This window comes from Diabrotica virgifera, chromosome 4 (assembly GCF_917563875.1).
Source record: "Diabrotica virgifera virgifera chromosome 4, PGI_DIABVI_V3a".
In the NCBI taxonomy this organism is placed as follows: Eukaryota; Metazoa; Arthropoda; class Insecta; order Coleoptera; family Chrysomelidae; genus Diabrotica; species Diabrotica virgifera.
In genome coordinates this window covers 164,850,077-164,862,901 of record NC_065446.1, presented here as the reverse complement: position 1 = coordinate 164,862,901, position 12,825 = coordinate 164,850,077, and the positions used below count along the sequence as shown (strand labels likewise).

General features: G+C 29.6%; 1 protein-coding gene across 2 annotated transcripts in view; it reads left to right on the top strand.

The window, feature by feature from the left end:
- LOC114338558 (uncharacterized) overlaps positions 1-12,825 on the top strand; it is a 221,349-nt gene that overhangs the window by 182,266 nt on the left and 26,258 nt on the right. The window contains exon 8 of one of the 2 annotated variants that reach the window (XM_050649768.1): positions 4,955-5,146. The exons of the other annotated variant lie outside the window; for it this stretch is intronic. Coding sequence (XP_050505725.1) covers positions 4,955-5,146 — 192 coding nt within the window. The remainder of the gene's footprint in view (positions 1-4,954; positions 5,147-12,825) is intronic. 2 annotated transcript variants of the gene reach the window in all.

Below are 12,825 nucleotides of genomic sequence, written 5' to 3'. Positions count from 1 at the left end.
AGAGAAAAATTAAACGTCAATTAAGATGCAGCCCTATGTAACGGCTCTAATTAACTTTTCTTTACTGAAAGATGAACATAATGAGACAGTAAAACTAGCAGGTTTAAAGGTGAATCAACTTAAAAAAGCGAACCGATGCTATATTTATTAAAAATTCATACGCTGACAAACAATTGAAGAAAGCAATAGTTATTAATAAAAAGAAAAAGAGCAAAAATTTGAAATTGAGAGATGCATACAGCGCAAAACCAGGTATGCCCGATAATAAAAAAGCGGATCTTCTGGATTTGGTTAATAAAATCCTAATTCCAATATATCACAGGCCATTTTATGAATCGTTGTAGTTTTAAAAGTCACCTATTTTTGCTTGTTTTGGCAAAGACAACATTTTAAGTGTTACATTTTCGTAAATTAATGAAATTATTTCGTTTAGAATTAAAGGTTTTACGCATTATTAAATAACTTTAAGAAATAGTTTTAATTTAAGAATTATTCCAGTTTAATTTCGCCTTGTAATTCTAATATTGTTTGTTATAGTTACACTTTTTCAATAAAGAACATATTCTCAAATTTAAAATCTTATACTTCGACAACGTTTGCTTATTGTATAACCAAGTAACATAACAAAAATAATATCATCAACAACGTGACAAGTCAGTTTGTAACATTCATCTTATTACATTTTTGCAGGAAAAGTGTGACATATTATCACATTTTTTGTAAATATGCAAATTTTTCGCTAAATTTATTACATCAACAGGCCTATAGAACATTTTCAGAGACGTAAGTAGTTAACATTTATAGTTAATATTAGATGGACAATAAAAATGCATTGCTTTGGAGACAATAATTTTTTGTAAGTTAAAAAGGAGGCTCCTGTAAAATTGTACTTTTTAACTTAACACCTTATTGAAGCAAAGAGGCGATCTGAATAATCACAACTCATAAATTCAGACAGCAAAGAAAAACCGCAAAATGAAACCGAGGATCCTATTTTAAATGAAAGTCAGCTAGTGAGCAATAATTCCATTACAACAATCTTACATAATTCCCAGGGAAATTAAAATGACCACATTCCAAGCACATCCAAACACTACATACGCATAGAGCAAATTGAAGAATGGTCCCCTCTTTCGAAGGCAACAATAATAAAGGAAAGGAAAAGAAAACGTGGAAAGACAGGTGTTATCAACAGCACCCCAGATATAGAAGAAATCAAGGAAACCAAAAAAGAAGTATTAGAAAGAGAGAGAAGAAAAACAGCAAATGCAGCCAGAAGAAAAATTGATAAACTAATAAAAGAAGATAGTCCTAAGGAAGTAATGTATGATCAGAACGATAGTGATGAATCAGATACAGCATGTCTATACTGAAACGAGCTCTATTCTCATTCCCGTCCTAACGAATTTTGGCTAAAGTGCCAGAACTGCAATAGCTGGTGTCACTCGGAATGTGCTGATGTTCCTAGGTCAACAAAGACTTTTATTTGTGATGTTTGTCAGCCAGAAAAGCATTTCTAGCTCTTTGCTGTTTATTTTTTTAACGTTTAATTTTTTTTTGTTATAAACTAAAAGTACCTACCTATTTCGTAAATACGTTTTTTTATTTGACTGTTTTTTAATTAAACATTTTTAAATAATTTTATTTATAAAACCCGATTTTAAATTTTTTTTAAGGGTGCCATCATTAGATAACATGTGCCTATGACGGCCTCTTCATTCTTAAAGTATTTTTATATTTTACTATAAACTAGAAGTAAATAATAAAGTTGATTATGTAGCAATGACAACAACATAACGTGACTGATAGTTTCTGCCTTTTCGGAACGATTTTTAAAAACAATTTTTGAAAATACAAGTGCGAGAATTGACTTTATTGCTATCTAATAGTTACAATGTAAAAAATGCGACTTTACTCTACAAAGAAATATATCAGACTGAATTATATTCAATGAAATGAAATACATTACACATTTGAAAAATAAGCAATAATACACAAGTTGCAGTTTGGAAATAAGGTCGACCATAGTTCAGGTGCTGACACATCGGATTCAGGGTATTGGCCTATATGGGGTCAATGGATATAACTCGTGTGATCCAAAATTATTGTCACCATAGGTGGCTCTGAACGACAGAGATAGCTATACAGTGCATGTCTATTCTTAATTCAGATATACTTTCCAGTTTACGTCAACTTTGCAGTGTACTTCAACGACTTCAACTTAACAAGAAAAGTTAGGTTATGTAGAGATGTTGGTGGTGATGAGGTGGTGTTTGATTTTATTTATTATTGTTACTTACAATTTTGTTAATTATTTTTATTTTCGATTAAATTTTATTTATTTGTTTTATTTATTCTGATTTTTTATGTTTTATTATGTCAATCAAAATTAATTGATAAACCAATGATATAAATTCAGATTAAACAAGACATACGTAATTTTTTGCACGGCTAGCTTTGATCCCAATAATTGTGGATCGCTCGTTATTATAACATAATTTTTCACCAAAGCTTGTTTTTATATTTCAACTAGTTTTAAAGTTATAACAAAAAATGTTTAGGGGGCCATCACAGGTCATCTTCCCCTATATCAATTATGATGTCACTAACTGTATCATAATGAATTTCATTATGATACAGATTTTCATTACGATACAGATTTTTAACCAATAAAATCGCGATATGGCATTCGCGATGAAGGTGGCACACGCGCAGTGACCAATGGCGAGTCAAATACATACGCTTTGACAGTTCTGAAAATATTTAAACAAATTGTCAAACTGACAAAGTACTTAATTTGTTTGCGTTACAAAATTAATAAATTTGAATATATTTTTTGTTGTGAATGGTCGTAGAAAAAATCGTGTATACAACTTGCATTTAATTATCATTATGAAGCTCGTACTCTATACGAAACTCGCTTCATAATGACCATCATTAAATGCTCGTTGCATAATATATTATGTTAACAAGGTTAACAAATTCAAAACATTACCTTTTTTGGCCCCAAAAATATGTATCTTAACAAAATCTTTTGTCATTTTTCTCAAAAATCGATAGATTTCGAGTTTTAAACGACTAAAAATCTGAAGCATGCCAAAATAAGCATTTTGGAACCTTCAAAATTCATATGTAAATTATTATTTTTGGTGTTGCCAAATGCCTAAATTTATTGAAGTTTAAACATTTAATTTTAAGATTCTGATGAGTAATCCGGGCTTATTTCAATTTAGACTCTCGTTTTTGATTGTTAATTATGCGCGTCCACTCGATCCTTAAGCCACCGCGGCGGCGCACCGCACTATATGGTGCGTATCGCACTATATGATTGGCGTATTTAATTAGCACATTGGCAATAATTAATTGAATAAATAAATTAAAAAGAAACTATGTTAATAATAAATTATAAAATTTTAATAAATTTCAAGTATTTGTTGGAAATTTTTCGCATAAGTACGTATATTAGGTATAAGTGCGACAGAGACGCACCATAAAGTGCGACGCGCGGCGGCTTAGAAGTCGAGTGGAGACGCATAATTAACAATTAAAAAACAACGGTCTATATTAAAATAAGCCTCGATTACTCGTTAGAATGTAAAATTGAATGTATAAATTTCAATTTAGGCACTTGTTCCAAAAACCATTTGAAAAACATTTTCAAAATTGCCAAACACAATATTCTGAATTTAATGGCGGTCCGCACAAAACTAGCCTACGGTCCGGATGCAGACCGCGGTCCGCTAATTGGTGACCCCTGTTCTATGTTATGCTCAAGGGCGTTGAGTATTTTTATTTTTAGGGGTGTAAACCACCTTATTGTCAAAAATTCTATACAAACATTGTAAACTTTAATATGGTTAAAATTTGGTTTTGATTGGTTAAATAATGATTATTTTATTCTAAAGGATATAATATATTTTAACCCGTAAAAATCACCCTTAATAACATTGCAATTTTTATAAGTAGATAATTTAATAGATCTATACAGAAAAAAAGTAGAATTAAAGAATTTCAAAAACATTTATTTACACAAAAATACGAATTTATAAATATATACAAATACAAATATAAATAGTTTTTTAGTCATCTTTCAGTATACGAATTAGTTTTGTGGTATTATATACATTGAAAATGCTCTATAAGAGGACTATTCGAATTTATCGAAAAAAAAAATCATTTTATAAACGTAGCTCCTTTATTTTGGCGATAAAAAGTTTTTTCAAAAATAATTTTGTAGGATTTTTTAAGAGATATAAGACTGTGTAAATTAATTTCCGTAAGATCCCTTAGTTTTTAATTGGGGTGGGTTTAAAGGGCTCGATAAGGGGTTGTTTGCTCGTAAATATAGGTTTTAAACAGCTATATCTCGCTAACTATTCACTGTGATAAAATTCTACGTCCAAGGTAATTTTAGCTAAGAAAAAAGCTACAATTTAGTAGTCTATCATTTTTTTCGTATCTCTAGTATTTTCGAAGGTATTTTGAAGAAAATGATGAAAAATACGAAATTGCAAAAATAAATTTTTATGTAAACTCCAATTTTTCTAAAATTAGGCCTTTTAAATGGGTCAAACTTCTTGGGTGTATTGATAATACAAATATAAAAGGAATTAAAGAAAGGTAAAGACCAACTTTTAATTAGGAGAGTAGTTAGGGGGTTGTTTTCACTGATTTTTTCATAAAAAAAGCAAGTACCGACTTTTTTTAATTATAAGTCACTTAAAGGTTTTCGCGTACAGCGGCATGATATAGAAAATGATCCTTGGACTATTCCCTACCTTCTGTGAAAATTTCAAGTAAATCCATACTGGACGAAAAAATTGCGAGCCAAAATGCTTCATTTCCTCGACTATAATGTAAGATCTTATTTAGTTAGCAATATTTACTTTTTCTTATGTTGTCAATGATTTCTTATATACCACTGGGATGATTTTTAAAATTCTTGTGATTTTAGATATATTATTCTTTTGGATATCGATGAAGTGATAATGCCATTGGAGGGAAATACGTGGAAAGGCTTAATGGACAAAGTTTTACGTAAAGATTTGAGCACAAACAAAGAAGAAAGAGCGTCATATAATGTAAGAAATGTATCCTTTTTGGGTGACCTAATACACGACCATGGATGGTTTAAAGATATACCAAAGTAAGTTTAAATCAAATTTCTTATTTTCTGATGTCGCTGTTTTGCGCCTCAAAGGCGGAGTTATTGCATTCGTGGTAGTTTCCCTTAAATAAGGCAGGCTGTTGATATTTGGTTTAGAGTTGTGACTGCATAGCTCCACCGATGACGCCTGAGAGGCAGAAATAGCTATCTGGAGATGGTGATCCAACTTTGAATCAAATAAAACAAAAACTGCCTTTCCCCCTTGTTCATCTTTACTCAGATTTTTAAATACTTGAAACTGTCTTTCGGCTCTTTTCCTAGACGAAAAGAGAGTAGATACGTGACCGTTGTCCTTTCCTCTTTCTTCTATATTCCTCGTCTCCGTGCTTATAAATTGTTAAATCCGGAGATTCAGGATGCAATTAGAAAGCAGTTTCTTTTGACGAAGAGATTTAAAATTCTTAGATTTAAAATATTGTTTATTATTTTATTTCAATTATTTTAATTGTTTTATTACAGTAAACTTTGTATCTGAGACTTTTGGTCTTCCTAGTTTTTTCTTATTTTCTGTTTAAACTATTTATGGAATTGGCGGTTACTTGAAATTTAAGTTCAAGGATAAATTAACCATACTGTTTTTTTTTAATTTTCACACAATATATAGTCATCTTAGAATATTTTGCTCTGCAACAATATTTACCAACATAACTTCTTTGGATTTACTAAGAAAACTTCATACAGTCATCACTCCTGTTATATTGTAAGTATTCTACAAGTACAAGTACTTTACAAGTATAAGTTATTTTATACAAACGTCAACATTTACCAACTATCTCCAACAGTAACTAAGAGATTTATACCTATTTTTCCTAATACTAGGTGTGGCCATACACAAAGGGATTTATTATTAAAGGTCCTAGCCGGGTAAGATGGTGAAAAGTGCCCCCAGCTCGATTTAAATTCCATATAGGCCACTTTTTAGCACATATAGAGGAACTCACTTTCTGAAATTTTTAGCCCCCTAGGTGGTCACGTGACGCCCCTAGTGCCTAATTAGGCATTTTAGGTTTTTATTTTTTATCTCAGCCGCATTAAGAGCTAGCCAAAAACTTTATTTAAAAAAGTTGTAAGTTTCAAAAAGATCTATACGAAAAAATTTTTTTTATTTTTTTGGCCGGAAATTCGAATTTTTAGAACATTTTTAAACTTTTAAATACCTCTGAAAAAAAAAAACTAAGACACTCGCTTTTACGAAAATTAATTGTAATGTGTATTTTTGCACAATCTTTCATCCTTAATTTTTTCAGATTTTTAAAATTGGTGAATCGTACCTTTAAAAATAAAAAACCGCATTTTTTCGGATTTTTTTTCGTTTTTTGATACAATTTTATACATATTTTTCAAAAAAGGTAACACTGTCACTAGAATAGGTAAAACCTGAAAAATAATTGGGGTTTGCTTAATAAAAATTTTTTGTAACGCCATCGATTTTCAAGATACAGGGCGTTGAAGAAAACAAAATTTTACACATTTTTTACGATTTTTCTGAAACTACTGGCAACATTGTAATAAAACTTGGCGGGATTTAAGAGGTAGTTATTGTGCATGTTTTGACATACAATTAAGGATTTGATATTCATCATTGGCGCGCATAGGGGTAATGGTCTGAACTTTTTAAAGAATAAAGATAGTACGCCACTGACATATTTCAAATTAACAATGGTTTTTGAATTTCTCGTTCAATTTGTGACAAAAAATGTATCTCCTTATTTTTTCATCCGACGCGCCATTTTTATTCAAAAAATAAAAGATCTTAACCCTTACAAAGTATTCGAACTTCTAGTACTTTCTACATCTACATAATAAACTCATGCATCCATTATTATCAAAATTAATTCGAATACTTTGGAAGCGTTAAGATATTCTATTTTTTTTTTCAGCAAAATGGCGCGTCGTATGAAAAAATGAGAAGATAGATTTTTTATTGAAAATTGAACGAAGAATTCAAAAATGATTGTTAATTTGAAATATGTCAGTGTCGTACTATCTTTTTTTCTTTGAAAAGTTCAGACCATTACCCCTATGCGCGCCAATGATGAATATCAAATCCTTAGTTGTATGTCAAAACATGCACAATAACTACCTCTTAAAACCTGCCAAGTTTTATTACAATGTTGCCAGTAGTTTCGGCAAAATCGTAAAAAATATGTAAAATTTTGTTTTCTTCAACGCCCTGTATCTTGAAAATGGATATCGTTACAAAAAATTTTTATTAAGCAAACCCCAATTATTTTTCAGTTTTTTACCTATTCTAGTGACGGTGTTAATTTTTTTGAAAAATATGTATAAAATTGTATCAAAAAACGAAAAAAAAACCGAAAAAATGCGGTTTTTTATTTTTAAAGGTACGTTTCACCAATTTTAAAAATCTGAAAAAATTAAGGGTGAAATATTGTGCAAAAATACACATTATAATTAATTTTCGTAAAAACGAGTGTCTTAGTTTTTTTTTTCAGAGGTATTTAAAAGTTTAAAATTGTTCTAAAAATTCGAATTTCCCGCCAAAAAAATAAAAAAAAAATTTTCATATAGATCTTTTTAAAACTTACAACTTTTTTAAATAAAGTTTTTGGCTAGCTCTTGATGCGGCTGAGAGAAAAAATAAAAACATAAAAAGCCTAATTAGGCTCTAGGGGGGTCACGTGACCACCTAGGGGGCTAAAAATTTCAGAAAGTGAGTTCCTCTATATGTGCTAAAAATTGGCCTATATGGAATTTAAATTGGGTTGGGGGCACTTTTCACCATCTTACCCGGTTAGGTCCTTTCTTAGTTTACTGTTTGATTATTGTTTGAACTGGGTTTAAGCTTGACACGCACGGGGAGCTATACTTTAATAAATATAGATTATATCTCATATTTTACATCTCATATTACTATAGTAATAACCCGGTCTATATAGACATTTGAAATAACAAATATTGCTGGAGAGCCAAATTTTGGTGGAGAGCTAGGGTATACCATAAAAAATAAAGTTTTAAAAGTCCCCATCGATCCCATGTGTGCAACAAAAGTTATTCGGGGTCAAAGGTCAAAATTTGAGATTTTTGAATTTTTTTCGAAAACGGTAAGTTTTATCAAATAAGAACCTTAACCCAAAGTTGTAGATCTTAAAATTCTCTACAAAAATACTATTTTTTCCTAAGAGTTGCCATTCCTGAGATATCGCTATTCTAAGAGTAACATTATACATGATATGCACACCAGGGTGGAGCGCAAATTTATTTTTTCGAATTTCATTTTTGCGGGGTGCGGAATTGATGCGTCTTTCATTTTCGAATGAAAAACTTAGATGATATTTTTTCGTATTTTCAGTGTGAAAAGTGCCCCACGGTGATTGAAATTTTGGAATTTTGTAAAAAAAAATTTTCTAAAAAAATTCGATAGAGTCAACTAGAGTCAACGATAATGTTTTATTCATTTATTTAAGCTATTAGGACTATAATATGAAGAAAGAAATAAGAAAAATTGTCAATATAAAGTAAAAAAAATATGCTTACAAATTGAAGAATAACATAAAAACTCATTGTGAACGATAGTCTTTCTTAGTATCAAATTTAGGCATAAAAAGGCATTATTTGAGCATATTCTTAATGAATCCGCCTCTCCTCCGTGACCCACAGAGGGCAGCACTTGCTTCTGTATCTAATTTGACACACCTTTCAGAAGATTGTGTGTGACACGGAATTTTTCCGTGATGGCCTATGATGGCCTGAGATATTTTTTCGGTACATAAATTCTTCGTAAGTGGAGGTTCTGTCTTGTGTTTTCCAATCTATCATATCGATGTAAGCATCAGCATCCATATTTAAAGTAGGTACTTGGAAAATGTGTAAGGCTCCTATGTATGATGTATCTCTGATCTTCAATATTCTGCGGAGTGCAACTTCTCTGACGTACTGTCTGTTGTCGGCTAACATTCCTAGTAGACCGATCAAATAAAATTACAATACATGTAAATCAAAATGTAATTCCGTACAGGTTGGAATAAATTTTTTTATCAAAGTTTAGGTCCCAACAAAAGATATTTTCAAGAAAGTATATGAATCATATGAGGGGATCATTGTTTAAATAATTAAAAATTGGTAATTTTTGCATAAAATTTACTTTTTTAACTGCTGCGCTAATTTGTGTTCTTATTAAGGATTTTACAATTTTTTTCTGCAAAGACGAAGAAACAGTCTTTTATATGAGACTTACTAAATTAAATTTGACCCTTAATTTATTTAAATAATTGTAAATCAAAATTGAAAAACACATTTCCAAAAAAATATTATTTACAATATAAATAAGCTCTATAAAATATTTTGTTTTGCAGAAAAAGTTGCGCTATAATACAATTATAAATCGACAAAAAAATTAGTCGATAAATATTGAGTAGTTTATGAGATATTTAATTTGTTTATAAAAAGCTACCATTTTTTCAATTGCAAAAACGTGGTTGTTACCGATAGAGTATACGCTGTGAGCTCGTACGTAGAGGGGATATTTGCAAATTCGCGAGCGCCAGTAGTGACAAATCTGTAAACATTTACCGGAAATTTGACATAAATGTCAAAGTGATTAATTTAAAATTAAAATTAAAAACATTAATTATAAAAAATATTAGTTGATCAAAGTTGTGGTATATATTTTTAAATTAAATATACTTACGTTTTAAATACTGAATTTAAGTTTTTTTACTGTTCCGTAATAGGTAATTATAAATTATTCTATTAATATTAACGCCATCTACACGATAATTGTGAAAGTATCCGAAGTAAGAAATTCATATTTTATCAATAGAACGTCAAAATGATTAGCAAAATCTTAAAAAAATCTATTACAATTTAATTACTTTTTTGCGTTGTAAATATTAAGCGATAACAATTAAATAATAAATTTAAAAATTACCAGTGAAAGTTGAATTAGCAATCCGCTAGGAGCGCCACCAGCGAAGCTCAGAGCGTATACAAGTTTTTAAAGTCTCATTTGTTTTGCTTTTATGTATGTTTTCGATAAATGTATTGACAAATCAAAATTTCAATTAGACACCTTTCCAAAATGGAGTTTGAAAATTGGTGTAATTTGTTTAAAACCTATTTTTTTAATAACATCGCCGGGATTAAAAATCTTGAAATTATTTTTCGATATTCGTATTCTTGGTAATTTTTGACATATCCACAAAAGAATAAAAATTTTCTAGAAGCATTTTTGGCCGAGATAGCTTTTCCCAGTTTAAAAATTCACAATTTGTTTGTTTATCAATATTAACATTTTAAAGTTCGTGAGTACATCTATCAACCCTACCACTTAACAATGTCATTTATACACATAATTAAAATTGTAGAATATTTTGAAAAATGATGATTTTCGTAGCACCTTAAATGAACTTTTTGTCTGAAAATTGGTGGAGGAGTAGTTTTCAATATATTTGTTAATAATGGGCCAATTTCAATGTTTTCTTTTAATTTGGGGTAGCATATAAAAATAATAGCATCTGCATAACCCTTTTTGCCATAAATAATCAATATATAGTTATAAACATTTTTTTCTCTAGTATTGTGATAAACAAAATTTGGCACCAAAGATAATCACCAAAAAACAAATTCTTATTTTAAAAATTTAAGAAAATAGTAAATTTTTCTTAAAGAATCATAAAAACTTTTTCTTTGTACAAATCATTGGCAAAATCTCGCAAAGATAATGTGAATACAAAATATAATATACAAAAAAAAAATGGAGGACAACCTCTCTATAAATATATGTATATAAGTGAATAAAAATTAACAAATATATACACAAATTTTTGGTGTATTACCTGTTAAAAAGATTATAAAATTAAATGTAAAATACATATTCACTGAGCACGTAAAGGTTGGAATTAATTCATTTTCTCGAGAATGGACAATTTTGGAAAAAAATCCAGAAACAGTTCAATTTTTATTTTTAGATTACGACTTTTTGGCATATACATCATACTTAGTCACGGCACCCATCTGGGCGTGATGACGTCATCGATGATTTTTTTAAATGAGAATGGGGGTCGTGTGATAGCTCATTTGAAAGGTAATTCAATCCTCTATTCACTAGTATAAACATTAACATAATTATTTATACAGGGGAGTAGGTAAATAACACCGATTCCCGACCACCGTGGGAAAATTTTGTGTGACGTCATTTTACATGACGTGAATGGCGTGGCACGTGACGTCATTTTACGTCGCGGGTGACGTCATTCTACGTCACGTCATTCGCGTCACGTAAAATGACGTTACGTGTCACAAGGTGACGTCATTTTATGTCGCGGGTGACGTTATTTTACGTCACGCCATTCGCGTCACGTAAAATGACGTCACACAAAATTTTCCCACGGTGGTCGGGAATCGGTGTTATTTACCTACTCAGGGGGTCCAAAAAAATTTTTTTTGCATTAAATTTATTGACATAAAAAGAAGAATGTATGTAATTTATTTAATTCAAAATACATTTTACTGCTCTCAGAAAACAGAAAAAAATGTTTATTTGAAAAATAATCATCGCTTTTCGCTTAAATTAAATGTTAAAACTGTCAAGAGGCAGGTGGCTGGCTGCATTAATATTGAATTTAAGCAAAAAACAATATTTATTTGTTAAATAAACTTTTTTTTCTGTTTTCTGAGAGCAGTAAAATGTATTTTGAAATTAATAAATTACATACATTCATCTTTTTATGTCAATAAATTTAATTCAAAAAAATTTGTTTTGGACACTTTGTATAAATAATTATGTAAATGTTTATACTACTGAATAGAGGATTGCACGACACCTATTCTCATTAAAAAAAATCATCGATGACGTCATCACGCACAGGTGGGTGACGTCACTAGTATGATATAATATATGCCAAAAAGTCTTAATTTAAAAATAAAAATTGACCTGTTTCGGGATTTTTTTCCAAAATCGTCCATTCTCGAGAAAATGAATTTATTCCAACCTTTACGTGCTTACTGTATATTTTAATATTGTACAAAGCAAAAAGTCTTTAACAAATTTTTAATGCCAATTCAGTATTATATATTTTGTTAATTTTTTTATAAAAAATCTTTTGTGTCAATTTTTATTTATCACATCTAGAGAAAAAAAAATTGAAAAAAATGTTTATAACAAATTGACGAATATTTATTGTTAAGAGTGTCATTTAGATGTTAGTGTTTTTATAAGTTACCATAAAATAAAAAAAATTGAAATTGGTCCATTTCAAATTCAATTCTAAAGTACTACTGCACCACTCTTCATGCAAAAATTTTCAGTTAAGGTCGCTACGAAAATCATAATTTTTTTAAATATTCTAAAATTTTAACTCTATGTATAGATGACATTGTTAAGTAGTAGGGTTGATAGATGTACTCACGAACTTTAAAATGTTAATATTAATAAATTAAAAAATTATGAATTTTTAAACTTGGAAAAGCTATTTCGACAAAAAATAGATCTAGATTTTTTTTCTTTTGTAAATCTGTCAAAAACTACCAGGAACACGAATATCGAAAAAAAAAAAAAATTAAAAATTTTTGATCCCGGTGATGTTCTTAAAAAAACAAGTTTTAAACAAATTACACCAATATTCAAACGCCATTTTGAAGGGGTGTTTAAGTAAAATTTTAATTTGTGAATACATTTATCGAAAATATACATTAAA